The sequence below is a fragment of the Netta rufina genome, assembly GCF_964035555.1.
Source record: "Netta rufina genome assembly, chromosome: 13".
In the NCBI taxonomy this organism is placed as follows: Eukaryota; Metazoa; Chordata; class Aves; order Anseriformes; family Anatidae; genus Netta; species Netta rufina.
In genome coordinates, this window is record NC_140136.1 from 3,429,147 (window position 1) to 3,447,352 (window position 18,206).

At 46.8% G+C, this 18,206-nt stretch overlaps 1 protein-coding gene across 1 annotated transcript in view; it reads right to left on the minus strand.

Moving 5' to 3' along the window:
• The window catches only part of CRISPLD2 (cysteine rich secretory protein LCCL domain containing 2), a 29,493-nt gene extending 16,451 nt beyond the window's left edge, over positions 1-13,042 (minus strand). The window contains exons 1-5 of the mRNA XM_084294979.1: positions 12,896-13,042; positions 8,550-8,876; positions 2,906-3,024; positions 1,075-1,207; positions 853-968 (exon numbers count right to left, since the gene is read on the minus strand). Coding sequence (XP_084151105.1) covers positions 853-968; positions 1,075-1,207; positions 2,906-3,024; positions 8,550-8,792 — 611 coding nt within the window. The 5' untranslated portion in view covers positions 8,793-8,876; positions 12,896-13,042. The remainder of the gene's footprint in view (positions 1-852; positions 969-1,074; positions 1,208-2,905; positions 3,025-8,549; positions 8,877-12,895) is intronic.
• Positions 13,043-18,206: the final 5,164 nt, after the last annotated feature.

Sequence of the window (18,206 nt, forward strand, 5' to 3'; positions counted from 1 at the left end):
TGGTTATTGCTCTTTCAACTGTCTCCACCTATGAGGCTAGATGAGGACAATGCACACAAATGCCAGAGAAAAGAGATTAAGCAGAAACGGCAGAACTAGAGTATTTTTCCATCCAGCAGTGCTGAAAGGATGATGCACAAAGGAGCCCAGCCCGCGAGGGGCACTCCATGGGGATGGCACAATCCTGTGCATGGAGCAGGTTATTAAATCCCACCAAACTTCCCAGGAACATCACTTATGTAGCGACAGGGGCTTACACAACACACCCACAGGATGCTGCGGCCCAGATCGTGCTACAAACTCCTTGCAAAGCTCTAAGTTTGACTGCCAGCTTTGTACCCACACACCTTTTTTCTTAGTGCTGTTCTACCCTATAAACAGATGTTCTCCAAGCCATTACATTTTCATGTAGAGATTACCCTATTTCATTCGTTTGCTGTTTTAATCGTAAGCAAGCCTACTTCTCCTGTACCAGCAGTAGGGCTGGGGTACAGAGGCTATTGCTGGAAAGGAGGTCAGCAGCGTTAATCACCAGCTCTGTCCTCTCCCAGCTGCAAAGAGAGCAAGCCTCGCTTGGCAGTGCTCTCCAGCTCCGTCCTTGCCATCTCCTGCTCCTCCTTCCCATGGCAGCAACATCAAAGCTCCGGCCTGGCCCCAGCCCCTCATTCAGTTTTCCAGGCAATGCTCAGAAGTCTTGAACCAGCCCTGTGCTGCAGTCTAAAGAGAAAATTTAAAGCCACAACCACCAGTCTAGACTGCCTGAAATCTCTTCCCCAGATCCTGGGCTAGTTAAGCAACCTGCCAGCGCAGGGTTTTAGGAGAGCTGGAGGGAACCCAGCCCATCCGTCTTACTTGGGCGAGTAGTTGCAGACCAGGTAGACAGCGTTCTCCCAGATCTCTCCCCAGACATTCATCCTCTTGCAGACGTTCACGGCACAGCCGATCCTGTTTGTTGTGGCCCAGACTATCTGCAAGGCAAGGCACACATTGAAAAGAAGCAAGCTGTGGGCACATTGCAGTGACAATGGGACATGGAGGGGCTGCAGAGAGGATAAATACAAATCCATCTCTTACCTGGGTGTAATGCGTGCACATGGAGCCAGTGCATTTATCCGGGCACCATGGGTTGCACTCGTGAGGATATGGGTACGTGTAGTCCTTGACTTCATCATACCAAGACTGGACATGGAAAGCTGGAGAGCGATACCTGAAGGAGCAAAGGCCAGGCAGAGCTTAGATCACCAACCTCTGTTACAAGTTTTCAAACAGCACCTGTAGCCTCCCAGCATATTGCATTGCAAAGTCAATTTTTTTTTTAAAAACACGACTGCTAATTTTATATAAAAATTTATTAAGGCAAGTTCCACTCATTGCGAAGGCGTTGCTTAAAAAAACAAAACCACCAATATCATGATCTGAAAATCAGGGAAAAAAATCTCACTGAAAACGTTAAAGGTAATTTCTTCCCCAAAATTCACATCCCAGTCTGACTTTCTGTATTATTTATAGGTTTAACATGTTCTTCAAATGTTGCTGACCTGAAATGTCTTCCTGGCTTTTCCACCCAACTACAAAAAACGTCTAGTTTGGCAGAAAGTTGTATTTTGAAAGTAAACAGAAGTTAAGGTTTGCCAACCAACTTAAACCAAAAGCCATCGTGTACCTATTTTACCACCAGGCAATTTGCTAAATCTGGAAGTCCATTAGGAGATCCTACTGTAAGACCTTTGAAAGCGAGTGAGCTTTTCACACTCACATCACACCAAAGGTTAATGCAGAGCACTTGGATCTCTGCACGCCTACCCCGCTGTCATTGCAGCAACTCCCCAGGCACACACTGCGTGTACTTTGTGCAAACTCTGCGCGAGACCTTGCAGCACTGAGCTACTTGTGCCATTTAGGGGAACGTGAATGTTTTTAAAATTATCTGGAGGAATTCATTTGCATTTTGCACGTTGTGTACACAGTGAGCAAACAGCACTCTGCAAACTCTATATAAAAGCAGAAGAGCGCTTCAAACCCACTACTTTTTATTGCTTTCAACAGCTCACATGAAGCAGGCAGTCAGAAATACAAATGACATCATTACCAACTGTAGTTTGTTCTTTCAGCCAACTCTTCATTAAAAATCATTCATTAGAAGTATTTTAAAAACATTAATCTCCTGATGTCATTAAGTGAATACTTTCCGAGTCCTATTTCAGAGAAGAGGAAATTGAGGCAATCAAGTTATGGCCCGTTCCTGAAAAAACTGAGATAAATCTGATTTCTTTTTCCTCTCAGTGATTGCAATGGGAGCAAGATTGGATCTACCTCCATCAATAACCCATGGCCATCTTGAGCGCTTGTAGGGGAGCCAAGAACAGCCTGATCTTTTGACTGTTTCCAATGGATTAACCACTCGACTTTCCAATCATTATTTAATTTCTGCCAACAAAAACGGGCCCAATTTCTATATCAGGCCAATTTCACACAAGCAAATTTCCATTGCTTTCAACCAAGTTCTACCTGATTTACAAGCATAACAGCATTTTGTCCCATTAAGGTAGCTGAGCACATACAAAATATTGGCTTTATAAAGCAGTCTTAGCCTACAACAGGCCTGATTACAGGGGCATAACAATAAGAAAATCTCACCATCAGATGGAGAGACAAATCCATTTGGAAGCATTAACTTCATCTCTCCTAGCTGGATTAACAACTCTCAGTTAAAAATCTTCCACAGGAAGATGAAAAAAAAAAAATTGCAGAGTGGTTTCAGTAAAGAGAAATTAGGAGTTGAGTAAATATTTATGGGATACACAGTAAGAGTAAACCTAAAGAATTACATCAGGAGCAAGGCAGACCTTTCACACTGGCCCATAAGTTGCCCTTTGCAATTAGTGAGGAGCTTCCCAGTTCTTACCTGCCCCAGTGAACCGCCAGGTTCTGTCCAATTGACCGGATGAGGTCACTCGGCCCATGCTCCCACTCGCACTTCTGAGCCCAAGAGTGGGCTGATCTTTCCAGCTCTTCATCCCAGGTCTGCAGCAAGTGGGAAAAAAAAAAAAAAAAAAAAAAAAAAAAAAAAAAAAAAAAAAAAAAAAAAAAAAAAAAAACAGGTCAGTTTCTCCTCAGTTTGTTAGATCAAGAGAGCCAATCAACAGCAATTAGTAGAAAAAGAGACTACATTACAGCTCACTCCTGGGGTTTGGTCTGTCCTTCTGAGTTTAGCACATTTTAATGATGTGCTGTGACCTAAGAGCAAGCTTCTCAAAACGTCCTCCTGCCGTGGAAATGCAAGGCACTTTTTGTCCTTGATGCCATGCTTCTTAAGGGAAGGTCTGGATAGGTCAAGAGAAAACAGACCTGGCAAGGCCTCAAGAACACACCTGGACTCTCCACCCTAAAATACAGTAAGACATTCTTGACAGGTGTTTTTCTAATCAGTCAACAAAAAGTAATAATAAAAAAATCTGAGATCCCAATGCTTATTCATGACACCTATATTTGAGGTCTTTAATACGTAATATGCAGTAAGTGCCCCAACATACGATTTTCCATCCATTGTCCTTAATACCAGGACATTCCCTGGCTTTCCCATCAGCTGGGACTCCAGCTGTGGATGTGCACCTGCCCTCCACTATGGATACAGCTGAAGTTTTTTTGAACCAATCCCCCAAACAAGGGATGATTATGTAGCTGCTGTGCCAGTGTGGGTCTGAGGCTCTTACTCCTTCCTCCCCTTCTCCTTCCTGAAGAACTGCTGCGTGCACCAATGGATGCAGTCAAGCTCCCAGAGGTAGCCAAGCCCCAGAGCTGTTAAGCTCTCGTTAAAACAGGCATTAGGTTAGAAGTGACAAATTAACACTGCCACTGAGGGAAAGACATCAGACCTCACTGAATACCACTCAGTTACAAGCCAAACGAGAGCTCAAATACAATACAATGGCAAATAGGAAAACAGCCTTCATTGGCTTCACTGCCCAGGAGTATATTTGTTTCAAAGGCCAGACTTGCTGGATCCAGTAGCTAATGCCCTGAATTCATTGTGTGATAGCTGATCTGTTCAGAACAGTCCTAAGCAGAATTCACTGGGATGAAAATATTATTGCACATCTCTTCAAATAAAACCAGAGAGAAGAGAGGCCCTGCAATGTGTTTCCAGCCCATTCCAGCCCAGAGTGAGATTACATCCTCGTTGAACATCATAAACAAATCTTCCTCAGTCCTAACTTCTCCATAAGAAGAGTGACTTCTGATCTCAGACACACCAAAGGACCTGTCAGAGCCCACCTGGGAGGACTTTAGGCTCCCGGACATTTGAAACCCAAAAATTGTTTATGCTGAGCAACCATTTGAACACAGTCTTGGGCAGTTACAGCTGGGATGGGGAGGGACTGCATGTCCCTGGTTAAAAGGACAGGAAAACAGCGTGTCTCTCAGAACCTGGTGCATCCACACTATCTTTGTAAAGGAAAAGTGAACTGATTGAACCGAGCTTACAGCCCAGAGCTCTGAGAACAGCTTATCATTACATAGCACAGCCAGCAACATCCCAGGGGTGCTCTGAGCTCTCCAGCTTGGCTTTGAACTGAGCAGTGGCTGAGCAAGTTCATGTCACTCTGCAAACCCCCTTGCGGGCACAGCTCTGACAGAGGGAATTAAACCATTTTCCACCTCAGCCCTCCAACACCTCAAAGGTGCGTGGTATCTGACCCACCACGTACACATTTCCAGACCTCTGTTTGGAGCAGACTATTGTGGTCGTGCCTAGACACACAGCTTTTTGTGGTCTCCCACTTTCTGTAGCAGGCAGTGACCAGCCACAGCCCGCCTTCCCATCCAACACATAAGCCACAGAAACTCTCCCAAGACACTGCTCCTACTTCTGACTTTCTAGCAGAGCATTATTCTTTGCAGCCCAAAAGGCAGAGACGTTCCAAATCTCCTAATTTAATGCAGAGACGTTATGAGCAATAGGCCATTAAATGGAAATTGATGTGAACATGTGTGTTACATCTTCCTTTGATGCCTATGGATAAAATAAATGAACTCGGACAAAAGACACTCAACAGGCAATTGGGAATGAGCTACATCTTTGCATGGCTTTGTGCTTGATGAGTAGAGAAGCTCGTTTCTGCAGGCATCGGATTACAAAGCCGTCCCATTTAAATTAGAGCAGTTATTTGCCTATTTCTCCTCAGACATGAATGCGGTCGGGAGCCTGGAATAATTTCAGAGCAATAAACATATCAAAAAAAAAAAAAAAATCAGACTTTCCCAGCCATGCTTGCAAGAATTCTTTATGCCAATATTCAAAGCAGTACCTAGGAAGACTACTGAAGCCAGAGGGGCATTGTTTGCCTATGCTCAGTTTCTTAAATCCACTCTAACAATCTGGCAAAGCTGCTTTTCACCGTTTGGAGGACAACAAGCACATGGCATGACAATATTCCAAGCACCAGGCTAAGTCTGTATTCAGATTTCCCCCCTTCACATTGATGTTTTCTGTTATCAGACCACTGTAATGACAGGCAGCTACCTTGCTTTGAAAACACCCATCTAGTCCATAGGAGGGAATTCTCAAGCAGAGGTTTTTAAAGGCCTTTGGGTATATAGGATTCCAAGTAATTTAGTACATGGACCCTCTTTCTTATTCCTGCAAACCTGGAGTGGCCTTTCAAAATACAGTACACTCCGGACATGAAAAATACAAGCATTGCACAGGTATCTTACAATGCAAACTGTAGGTTCAGATTTAGGAAGAACATATCCCATAAGGAGTTATATACTCAGCCTAACTAGCTTGTAGGTTTACAAGCTACAAGTATGCTATCTTAACTCACCTCTCTCATCTTTCTCCCCAGCTAAGACTTCTTCCAGCACTGGCAGTTTACTCTTACAAGTGGCATGAGAGTCCAGGACTGACAACAGCTGGCAGAAGCTGGAAGTGCTTTGCTAATCCACACAGAAATACTATCCCATCCCAACAAGAAAAGTCACCGCCCTACAGTTCAGAGGAAGGATGGATACCTTTTACATGAAAACAAACTATTTTCCTTCCCACAATCCTTACTGAGAACAGTTTTGTTTTATCCATCTGTCTTTGAGCTTCCACAAGAGGAAGGATTTCTGCCTTTCGTCACTGCTGAAAGCCATCTGACTAAGCCATCTTAAAAGGTCAAGATGCCTGAGGAATTGTTATGTTCTTTTTACTCTGGGCTCATTAATAAGGAGTTTGTTTTGGTCTTGGCTCTTACCCACTGCTATGACTGCTGTTATATGCTCTATATGCACAATGAAAGTGCCACTCATAAAGCTCCTAGAGGGTTAAGGTGATTCTGTATTTGAGCAACTTCATCAAGAGGATAAACACTGCTCGTGCCTGGTCTATGTCAGAGTCTACAATTCATTTTCCATTAATAGTCAATATACGTGCTAGCTTTCAATTAATTACACAAACCCAGCAGCAGAACGGTTCCTTTCTTCACTTCTTCACTCTACTTTACCTTTATCCTATATGCATACTCAGAAGTTCTTTTGATCTCCAGATAAGTCATGGTACTCACTGTGCTATTGCTTTCTTATTAATAGCCTTTACTGACTAAAGTTCATGCTGTAGTAGATAAATGTCTCTTTTTTCCTGGTATATATTAGCTGCCTCTGCCGCTCCAGATCACTTAAGTACATCAGATATGGAGCTGGGAGAGAGGACGTTCACTAGGCAGGGTTTGGAGGCTGGTGGCCAAGAACACATGTTCTACCTCCTTATCCACAAATTAGTGCCACACGTCGCCTGTGACGCTCCCCACTGGCACCAAAGGAGAAGGGAAAAGTTTATGTACAGTACTGAAGACAGACCATCCTCTTAAGCAAGTCCAAATGAGAAATGTCCTATGCAGAACAAAGGATTAAAGTGAAATTCACGTTCAGAATACACACTGCATTTCCAAGTAATATTGGGTAAACACGAATACTTGAAAGACTGATTATAGCCTTTCCAAGTAGCACCATCTTATACTCAGCTTCTTTCTTCGCAGCATATAAGGCCCTTTCATTTGCCCTCAATCGCCCATAAAACCACTAGAAAAGCACACTGAGCAAAGACAAACATAAAAGCGCAACCACGCTGCAAGCGTAAATAGCAGTCGGCCAGTGGACACTCCGCAACTGCAGCCCTCTCAGATCCTCAGAGCCAACCAAAACACATTTGGCTTTCTCATGCTTTGTGTTTACTCTCTGGAAATTAATCAAATCATCTCTTCCCTGGCAGCATCCTACAGGCTGCCTGCAGGAGAATGAGAGCCCGCTGAGAAAGAGATACAAAGCACCGGTTCTTAGAAAGGCGTGTGCTTTCTGACAGAAGCGGGATGCAACACCAGCAGTGTGACTGCTAGGAGGATGCAACCAAAGAACAATTGCCCTTCCTTACTGTCCTCTGCTCTCCCTTTCCTTTTCCTTTCCCCTGCAATCAGAAAAGGCAGAATTTTCCAATTGCAGTATTCATTTCAGCACAGCTGGCAAACAATTTTGCATTACATTCAGTGTACTATTCCTTCTACCCTTTTAAACGTGGTCTTAACAAATCATTAGTCGTCGAATCTGTCAGCAAGAGCACACAGTTGAAGTCAGGCTACTTTCAGTCATAATTATATTTGCACACTGGGAAAAGGCACAAAAAAATTATTTGCCTACATCATTTTCTGGCCCCACAATATTTTGAAGGCTTGTCAAAAATAGCTCCAAGTAGGGTCTCTGGCATCAGGTGAAGAAAAACTATTCATCTGGATTGTTGATGGTAAAGGCATATTTCATACCAATACTTTTAAGTTCTCCCTCTGAAGTGGGGGAATACATTGACCAAACTTTTATTTCGGTTTCCTGAGCTGCAGAAAGCCAACAGCATTGACCCATCCACCTCTGAACTCCCCAGAGCCTTTCCAGCAATTTCCAGGGACTGAACTTCTCTGCAGATAGAGACACATTCCTTGAGCCCAGCTCGTCTAAGGAGCTGAGCAGATTCCCAGCAGTGTCGTGAACATCACAGCCATAATCTCTGGTGATCAGCATATAATGAAAGGGCAAGTGCTATCTGCTGTGCTAGGTGGTAGCTGATGGCAACCATCAGAGGTTTCTCTGAGCAGACTGTGTCATCCCAAAACACTACCAGAAGGGTATGAAAGCTGGGACAGGGAAAACATGGGTTAAACACTAGGGAAAATTTGATGCTTTTATGACATTAAGGTAATGGAAGAACCTGCTGAGGCAGGCTGTGGAATTGCCATCACTGGATATGTGTCCAGGGCTGGGCTAGACGCTCGTTTATGAATAATGGAACCAGTCCTGAAGCTATGCAGCGGATGGACTAGATGACCCGTTAGTGGCCCTTTCCAACCAAAACAGTCCAATAATCTGAAGCCTCGTTCACTCTGGTATTAAACTGCTCCAGGAAACCTCTTGAGAAAAACTTACTTTAGAGGAAATTTGCTGCACCTCTTGCACCATAAGGAATTTTTTATTTTTATTTTTAAGTAAAAATTAAGCTAGGTATCAGAAGCTGTACTCACCATATATTCCATATTGGAGGCTGATGGATACACTTGACCTCTTAATTTATTGTGGAGCATCAATATCTCCTGTCTGTCTGAAAATAATATGGCTCTCTTGGATCTGGAGTGAGCTTCCCCATCCTGATATTTACTCAAGATTCTCTCTAGGTGACTCGAGTTGGTCAAGACGAAGCATTTGGCTGCGGTGGCCAGGAGCAGTACACATCCAAGAGGCAGGATCCAGGGCAGGGCAAGATTCATGGCTCCTCCTCTACAGCTGGCAGAAGCAGTGATGAAGACAACAGTAGGGTTTCCTTTCGGGGATTTCTAAGGCTCAGCACGGATCTGGGTTTGGGGGAGAAACAGGCAGTGAGAGCAGTGCCAGAGAAGCTCTTGGCAAGTATGACCCCCGCCAAAGAAGCCACACAACCCAGATTTTTGCTTGAAAATGAATGTTTCTTAGAGCCTAAGCTGTTATTGCTCCCCGCAAGGATGGGAGGACCTAAGCACCAACCTCAGATGATGGGAACTCAGCTTATTACACCAGGGAGCTCCACTGGCATTGGTCTGGGAGTGAGAATTAGCTGGGCACAGTGACGAGTGCCTTCTGCACCGAGGGTGCCAGGGGTGCAGGTGTCACCCAGAAATGCCCAGCAGCTCCGAATAATCCCACCTGTGCCTCTTAAAAATGGGAGAGGGAGCCATTTGCAGCCACTTTCCCCCAAAGGGTCATTAAAGTGGAGAACGGATATGAGTAAAAGGGAAAGTAAAATTCCCAGCAAGCCAGATCGTCGAGGTCAGACATGAGCAGGAGCTATTTCGGAGGCCCCGCTCTGCCAATAGACATCCAGCTGAGCAGCAGCCAGACTCTGTGAAGGCAGCTGTTTATGTGAAATGTCATCGTAACGTCGAACAATCAAAATTCCTACTGGTGAATGACGCACTGGGGTGTTCTCACTGACGCTGCCCCAGCGCCTTACGGCGGGTGGGTGCGCAGCCAGGCAGATGAATTATGGCAGGCGAGGAGAGGAGCCGGAGCACCCGGCCTCCCCCAGCCAGAAGATTAGGCGTTCCCAAGCACGCTCGCTGGGCACCAGCTCCAAGGGCTGACCCGCTCAGAGATGATCTCGTTTTGGTCATTTGCATGGCTCCACTTAATCCCCGTCCCCTCCCTGTGAGACGCTTGCTCCGTGGTGCTCCCTCTCCACCTGCTATTTCCTAGCAATTCCTCCCTTCCTCTCCCCCCCTCCCTGACTTCTTGGTCCAACGAGCCATGTGCGTCTCAGCTGGCTTTATTTGGATCATGAGCTGTGCAGGGAAGGGAATATGGGCTGCTGCAGGGCTCTGCAACACCTAGTCCTCTTTAGGCGGGATCCGAGAGCTACCAGAACGGAGTCAACCCATAAGAGGCAATAAATATCCATGCAGACAGTGCAAGCACAAAGTCTCCCTCCTTAAGGCTATAGTTTGGAATAAAGCTTCCCCATCTCTGCCATTAACACAAGGTTAGGATTTAGTTTTGACAATGCTGTTAAAAAGAGATGCTGAAAGTGTACCTACAAAGGAAACAAGCTGCAGATGAGCAGGAGCTTCAGCCCCACGACATGGGGCCGGACACAGTGAGACAGGATGAGTCGGAAGCTGGCCAAGGCAGGGATGAACTTTCCAGCTGGAAAAGTTTCTCAAATATAAAGTCCCAAAACCCCTGTTCCCCAGAACCAACAGCATCTGTGGAGGAGAGCGGCAAGCACAGAAGTGCTTTGCAGAGGTGGGGAACCCCCAAAACTCCCACCAGGAAACCCAGAAAAAGCGTAGGGTATCTACACAATAAAAGCAAGTCCCTGTTTGGGGATTCTTACTGTAATAAGGCAGGATGAAAACCAGCTGCTATCTGTCACCCTCCAGGCAGAGCATTAAGCCTTTGCCTCGGTAGAACAATGCAGGGATATAATTTGTTAAGTTTAGGTAACGGCTTCTCATCATTCCTGGCTCTGCAAAGCAAGCCGAACACACGTGCCATGTCCCCAGCCCCGGGCACACGTGAAAGACAGGGCTCTTGGTGGCCTGGGGACAAACCCTGCTGTAACCTCATCCTCTTCCCAGTCCTCTTTGCTGGCATTTGCCTCCCCCAGAGCAGGAGCCCAGCTTTCTAACCCGGCTAAAGAGAGGTAGGGGAGGCAAAACGAGCTGTTGCTTTTGTAGACTGTCTGACCCAAATTCAGGCAACAATTCCTACTTTGAGGCACTTCCCTACGAGTTTAAAAATAGATGCGCTGCCACGGCCCTTCACAATGCAGCCATTTAGTGTGAGCAATTTTAACTGCAGCCTGCCCTGTAGGTAGAGCGGGCAGAAACAGACGGCCAACATAGGCTGCAGTTGTACCCCTTCATTTGGCTGGGTGCCCTCCGCTAAATAGGAGCCCGTATCCACCACCCATCTAAGGCAAACACTGAACTTACAGAAAGTGCAGCTTGAAAAATCAGCCGGGCCATCCGGAAAGCCCAAAGGATCTGCCCCACTCACGGCTCCGCGACCAAGCCAATGCGCCTGGAGCCCTGCAACAGATGGTGCTTTATGCCCCAGGATGGTCCTCCCTCTATCTCCCTTGCAGGCGCAGGGGTGTTTTGCACCTCTCTAAAATTAAATAATTTTAGTGTTTCTTTCACTTTGGGTCGCCTGCTTTGGGTCCAGGTGGGGAGCGCTCAGCACCGAGCATCCAAAGGAAGGGTGATGTGATGGGAGCAGGACAGGGAGCAAAGAGCTCCCCTCCCGGAGATTAATTGGAAGCAGCAGATAGATGCTCACATTTCAGAAAGCCCTCATTGATTTCAGATGTCCATCTGCTTGCCTCCCCTAATATCCTCATGCCCAGGTGCAACAAAACACTGGGCCATGTGTTAGAGCTCAGCCAGCTCAAATGCCCTGCAGAGCTGGGGCACAGCCTCAGGGGCTGCACTCAAAACTCCTCATTAGGGAAGATTGAAAGCATATTTGAGTTGGGATTTGATATTATTCAAGGAGAATTATCAGCTGACGGTCAGCTGAGCAAGCCTCTGTTGTTGTTTTCAAAGGTTCGAGAGAAGAATTAGCACAGCCTCCTTTTAAACGCATCAGGCCCCTGATGCTGGTGCCAGGTAAACATCTGGGAGCAATCAGAAACCAGTGAGTCGGCAGAAAGCGACTCCCGAATACGCTGCAAGGCACGGCCGAGCTGGGGACAAAGGGGAGGCCTTCCTCTGGGGGCTGAGGAAGTTAAAAAGCAGCTCCGGACTTTGGAAGAGATTATTTTCAGAAAGCTATTTCCCCAGCTCAGGGACAGTGCCTGCATGTCACAGAAAGCAGAAGGGCTGGCAGCGTTTGGAGGCTGGCATGCAGTGCTGCCTCCTGCATTTCCTTACGTCCTCGCCTCCCCTTAGCACTGCGCGGCTGTTGATCTTTAGCTGCCTCCCTGGGGAAGTGCACAAATGTGTCTCTACTCCTCATTATGGGTAAAGCCTGCAGCCAAAATACCCCGACACCTGTGGGATTATACCTGGGGCAAGCTGACACTGCAAAGAAATGCAAGAGTTAGCACAAGATGCCAGCAGAGCTTCTGAAATAGCAAAGCAGCAGGGAGTTCACCTGGGATCGGCTTTTAACCTGTGCAAAGCAGTCCAGTGACAAAGCCACAGTGTGCTCCATGCATTGCATCCCAGGATATCCACTTAACAGGGATCCACACATTTCATTCTTTAAAATATTGCCCTGGCTTCAAAAGAAAAGTGGGATGACAAGTTCCTTGACACAGGACATAACACAGTCTGCACAGAGCACACCACAAATCCCGCATCTTCAAGGCCATGGGCAAAAACATCTGGATCTGTCATTACAATCCTTCCCACAGAACTCAAGTGGGTGAGTTTCTATGCAAAACCACACAGAAAACCCACTGGTAACAGACACAACATGTGACAACACCGTGAAATTCCTTCTAGACAGGGCTTTGGAGCAGAGTTGCACAAACACAGGCTTCCTGGAGCAGACTAGATATGCCTATGGGTTGCCAAGTCATGGAAGCTGCTACAGCATCCCTTAGATAATTTTTAAATATTATTTCAAATAAAAATTATCTATCTAATTATCTGTGGTAATCTTCTCCTCTACTTGCAACCTCTTCCCATTCATTCGAGATTAATGCGTATAAACCTTGCGTTACCCTGCAAAGCACCCCTCAGTACAGCTCAGAGGGCATCGCATTGTTTTATACCATGCAGGGAGCAATTTGGAGAAGTTATGAAAATTGTGCCCACTTGACAGAGCCGTTTCTCCCCCACACACACACCCAAACCACATTTCAGAAGCCGGGACCAAAGCTTACACTCACCTTGCCGAGCACTTCCAAGTCCCCACGAAGTTGTAGCTCCTCCAAGCCTGCTTGTGGAAAATAAATTATAGAGCTGAACTATTTAAATGAGGAGGGGGAAAAGGATGAAATAAGCCCAAGGAGGTGCAGGGAATGCAAGGTCTCAGCTCAGCAGCTAGAACCAACTGTGGTCTCGCAGAGCTCCCCAGTGGTATTTATGCACTCCAGGCAAAGAGGACAACTCTGGAACATCCTGTTTGGCAATCAGCCTGGTTAAAAAAAAAAAAAAAAAAAGGGAAGAAAAGGAGGCAGGAGCAAGGAGCTGAGTGGTGTCACTTCAGATCTCTCAGCGGTTTGAAGAGTCACCGGGGCTAGGAAAATTAGGACCATCCTCCCAAAGGCTGTAACACAACACGCAGGGAGGGGGGGTGAAGGAGGAGGAGGAGGCGGAGAAGGAGTGCGAGCAGACTGGGATATAAAAAGGGTTTTCTTTGCTCTCCCTGCAGGCAGTTTTCAAGCAGAGCTGTGGGCGCATCCTCCCTGCTGCGATGGGGAGACTGCGATGGCTCGGTGAGGACTGATGATGAGTTTTAGGGCAGAAAACCAAAATAGGGGTTTTCTGCAAGGGACAAGGGCCAGCTATCTCCCGGATCAGCCTTTCCCAGCTCTCCATGGGAAAAGCCCACGGGTGGCCTTGGGGATGTCCTGTGCCAGGAGCAGGGTCCCCGAGCTGGCAGCAGCACTCCTCTGTCCCACAGCTAGGCATTTGCTGGGAAAAGGGAGATTTATTTCCCTCTGTGGTTCATTCCCAGAGCTTGCCCGGCACCAACATTCCCTGCACACACACGCCGCTGCCGGCACAGAACGAGGAAAATAAAAAGTGAGCGAAGCATCTGGGCAAGGCTCACCTCTCCTGCAGCAGGATAGCCAGCACCCAAAGAGCCCCAGCTCAGCTTTCACAGCAAGATCCTTGCCTGCGGTTGCAATCCCACATGCACTGTTGAAACATGGTTTGATTCACTGCAAAAGGAAGTGATTGAGCAAAAAGACAAGCTGAAAGATCCTTTTTTTTTTTTTTTTTAATTAAACAAACAGGAAAACACAAAGCAGTACCGTGAGAAACTACATGAGTGTCTTACAGCACTTCTGCTGCAGCAGCAGGATGCTGTTGTGAGCGGAGCAGGTCCGGGCATCACCACCTACGGGCACCAGGATCCCCATGGGGCTACACATCAGGGGACACCAGCAATGGGCCAGCACAGGGACAATTAATAATAAAATAGCTTTATTTTTTCCTAATATCCCATCCTGTCCTCTCTTCGAGGTTCTTGGGAAGAAAAGTCCTTCCATTCTTCTAAATAGTAAATATTTATTTCTTGAAGCCAAACAGCAAACTACTTTATTTATTGTTTAAAGAAGGACGCTTGCAAGATATTCTGCCACTAAGTGGCTTGCTTCAACTCCAGCAGTGCTCAAAAAGCAGGATGATGTTTATCAGACTTGTTCACAAGCAAAACAGAAATATTGACAGCTCACAGAACAACTCCAGAGGGTGAAAGCAATGAACCCTGTGAAGTCAGGCCCGTGATATCTCTGCTGATTTAATGTCTTGCACCGTTTTCCTGGGATAACTTTTGCAGATATAGCAGATTCTCATCACCTGGGGGATGTTCAGCACCGTTTCTGGTCTGCGTTGCAGCTGGGACACGGTGGATGCAGCCCCCCCAGTCAATCCCAGTCTATCCAGTCAGTCCCAGTCCCCGCTGGCACTGGTACCATCCCCTTTCTGGCTCATAGATGTATTTAAAGAGAGTTTCTATTTACTTCAATGCAAACCATACGTGTGAACCGACAATATATGCTGCTTCATTCCTAACAAGCACTTCTACCTTGCCTACAGCGATTCGGAGCTATTCAGGCAGCTCACTCCCAAAAGGGCTGAGATGCTGCCACAAACATGAGCAATTCAAAGACAGCACAAAACTGGGCTGAATGAGGCTCTGCGCTGCTGTACCTTGAAATCGCTGCATCCTTCCCATTTTTCTCTCACTCCTCCAAGACAAAGGCTGTCCCCAGGGCAGCTTTACAGCACTGACTCATGGGTCCCCAAAGGTGATTTTCACTCTACTTACCAGAAACTTGGATTAGCTCGTTTAACATCTCACGTACCAGCATACAAATTATTTCCAGCTCTCTGAAAAACTTGGCATTTTGTAATCTCCACAAATGTTCCTATGGGAAATTATTCCTCATAGGTTGGTCAGAGCTGTCTAAACCCTCCATCAACTCTGCTGCCTTAAAAATATTTGATTTTTTTTTTTTTTAATATATACCAGTGCTGTTTCACTGTGCACAGTTTTGTTCAGCGATGAGCACAGCCTAGAATGAGGCTTTTTATTCATCTTGTTTTGTTTCAAGTCAGCAGTTTCAGGTCATAAATGCGACCGAAGCCAAAACAATCAGGTTACTTTTAATCATTCAGCGTTATTACTGCCCTGATTATAACGTCTCAATTTCATATGTGGTAAAAGCCACATAAAGCAGGCTGCATATGTAAGTACATATTAGGAGAGAAAGCTTTTAATGTAATAGCCAATGCATAGGAAGAAACACAGATTTCACTAGTCATCCCTAATTGAACATGCAGACAGCATGTCTTGATTTTCAACCTAAACTAAATTCCCCTTTATTTCTTATTCAAATATGAGCTCAGTAATAACGGCACCATTGATGAGCAGGGACAAAGTGAAGATCTGGGCAAGAGACCCAAAACTGTGGTACTAACTCACATTTATCATTCTTCTCCAGAACCAAGGAGCACTAGTAGAATAACGTGGATGAAGGAAACCAAGTGATAAAAGAAAATGGAGAGAAACTCAGCCATAATTACGTACCATGAGAAAAGCAGGAGCTGTGAGCTCCCCCTGCCCTGTGGGTCACCCGTCCTGCCTCCCGCAGGCTGAGGATGCTGCTGGACACAGGGAGGCTGCTCCAGCACTGAGGGAGCAACTGCATGGGGATCCTGAATCACTGCAGTGAAAGCCATGCAGGTATGGATTTCCCCCAAAACACTACTAATATTTGGCACCAAGAACCCCTATTTGATCTCTCTTGCTTCTCTCCCAGTTTGGGGCAGCCTGGGCTGAAATCTCCTGGGTTCATCTGCAGCAGCTTTTCCTCCTTTTTGGAATAACAAACATTTCCCAAAACTTTTAGTCTGATGGTGATGTGCAGGACAACAGCTTCACACAAAACTTCCCAAAGCCTGGGATGTTTCGTGAGTGCCTATTTAGGCACTAAGACAAGGACACTAAATTTAGGACACTAAGACAAGGAAATGAGCACACAAGCAACAGAAATTTCAGAAAATTAACTGCTGAATTTGGGAGGTGCCGCTGACCTCACTAAGCACAAATGAAACAAGAACACTGAAAACTACAAAGGCCAGCACCTTGTTATCGCAGCTGGCCATGTTTCCTGGTCTCATCTGCAATAAGCAATGTTGAAACACTGTAAAAGATTTTTGTTTTTCTTATTTTTTTTTTAGAAGTGACCAGCAGAGAACTGCAGGCTGAAACAGCTCAGAAATATTAACCCAACTCTGTCAGCTTGGGAGATTTTACCCCCAAGGTGGAGAAGGTGAATCACAATCGCGTGCAGTGGGTGAAGCTTGGCTGTGCGTCTGCTGACAGAAACCCTTCCCAAATTCCTCGGGTCTTCAACAATAATAGGGAATAAAATACACAGTTGGATGAACCCCTTAACACCTCGGGAGCATCCACCACGTGTCACAGCCATGCTGGTTAGATGAATAGGGCGTTTGTGACGGGAAAGCCCTGCCGTTGTGTGCCGCCACTGCCCTCTGCTGCAGCAGCCCCGCTCCAGCCCAGCCTGTTGGGCCACCGCCACGGTCCCCTGCCACCCATGTCCCCTCATGGTGCCTGAGGGCAGCAGCACGGCCATGAACAGCCTGCTAGGTTTTCTGAAGTGCAGCTGATGTAAAACTGCAGAGATCCTGAGGCACATTTGGGCTGGGCAATCCCTGACTGTGTGAAATTTAACATGAGCGAGGCCGGATTCTGTGCCCGGGACAGGGCAACGCTGGCTGTACATGCAGATGGGGGACAGGAGGCTGGAGAGAAGCCTTGTGAAAAGGGATTTAGGGGCTCTGGTTAATGACAAGATGAACATGAGCCAGCAGTGGGACCACCTGAGCCCCGGGGTGCCTGAGGCATGGCCCTGCTCTGCTCTGTTGGGTGCGGCCTCACCCCAAGCACAGTGTGCAGGTTTGGGTGCCACGACATAAAAAGTACATAAAACTATTAGGGAGCCACCAAAGGAAGGCTATGAAGATGGTGAAGGATCTGGAAGGGAAGGTATATGAGGAGTGGCTGAGGTGCCTTGGTTTGTTCAGCCCCAAGCAGAGCAGGCTGAGGGGAGGAGGCCTCATGGTGGCCTGCAGATCCCTCAGGAGGGGAGCGGAGGGGCAGGCGCTGAGCTCTGCTCTCTGGGGGCAGCAACAGGACCCGAGGGAACAGCACAGAGCTGGGACAGGGGAGGGTCAGGCTGGGGGTTAGGGAAAGGTTCTGCACCCAGAGGGTGGTCAGGCACTGGGACAGGCTGCCCAGGGAAGTGGTCACAGCACCGAGCTGCCAGAGTTCAAGAAGCATTTGGACACCGCTCTCAGACATGGTTTGATTCTTGAGTGGTGCTGTGTGGAGCCAGGAGTTGGACCTGATGATCCTTGTGGGTCCCTTCCAACCCAGGATATTCTATGATTCTGTGATTCTAAAAACCCTCCAAACTTACTCATTTTCCTTCCCTCTCTCCCCAGTTAACCAGGGTATTTTCCACCGTTTGCATCAGCACAAGTCGTGTCATTAAAAGCAAGGCATGTAAGATCTCCGTGCTTCGATTTCCTCACGGAAAATTGGAGCAGAACAGCTTTTCCCTAAAAATCACACAAATGCCAGGTGCTGGCTGCCCCATTGTACCTCTCATCCCAGCCCACAGCCAGGCACTCACCCAAGGCTGGGACAGCATCAGGTCCTGTGGCAGCTTTAGGGAAGGGGCCAGCCTGTGGGGTTTCTTTCATGGTCCGCGCGGGCATTTTGGCATCACAGTCCATGTTCACTGCTCATCGCAATGGGGCAAAGGAACAAGATGCCAGCATGGTCATACAGGAGTGGGGTTGCAGCTATGTTCTCCTTACCCCCCCACCTGGCAGCTTCCCTCAGCCTTTAAGTGATGCTCAGAGACCACAAATGCTTTCTATTGTAGGCAATACACAAGAAAAGATACTCTAAAAAGTATGTTTTCTTAAATAATTGAA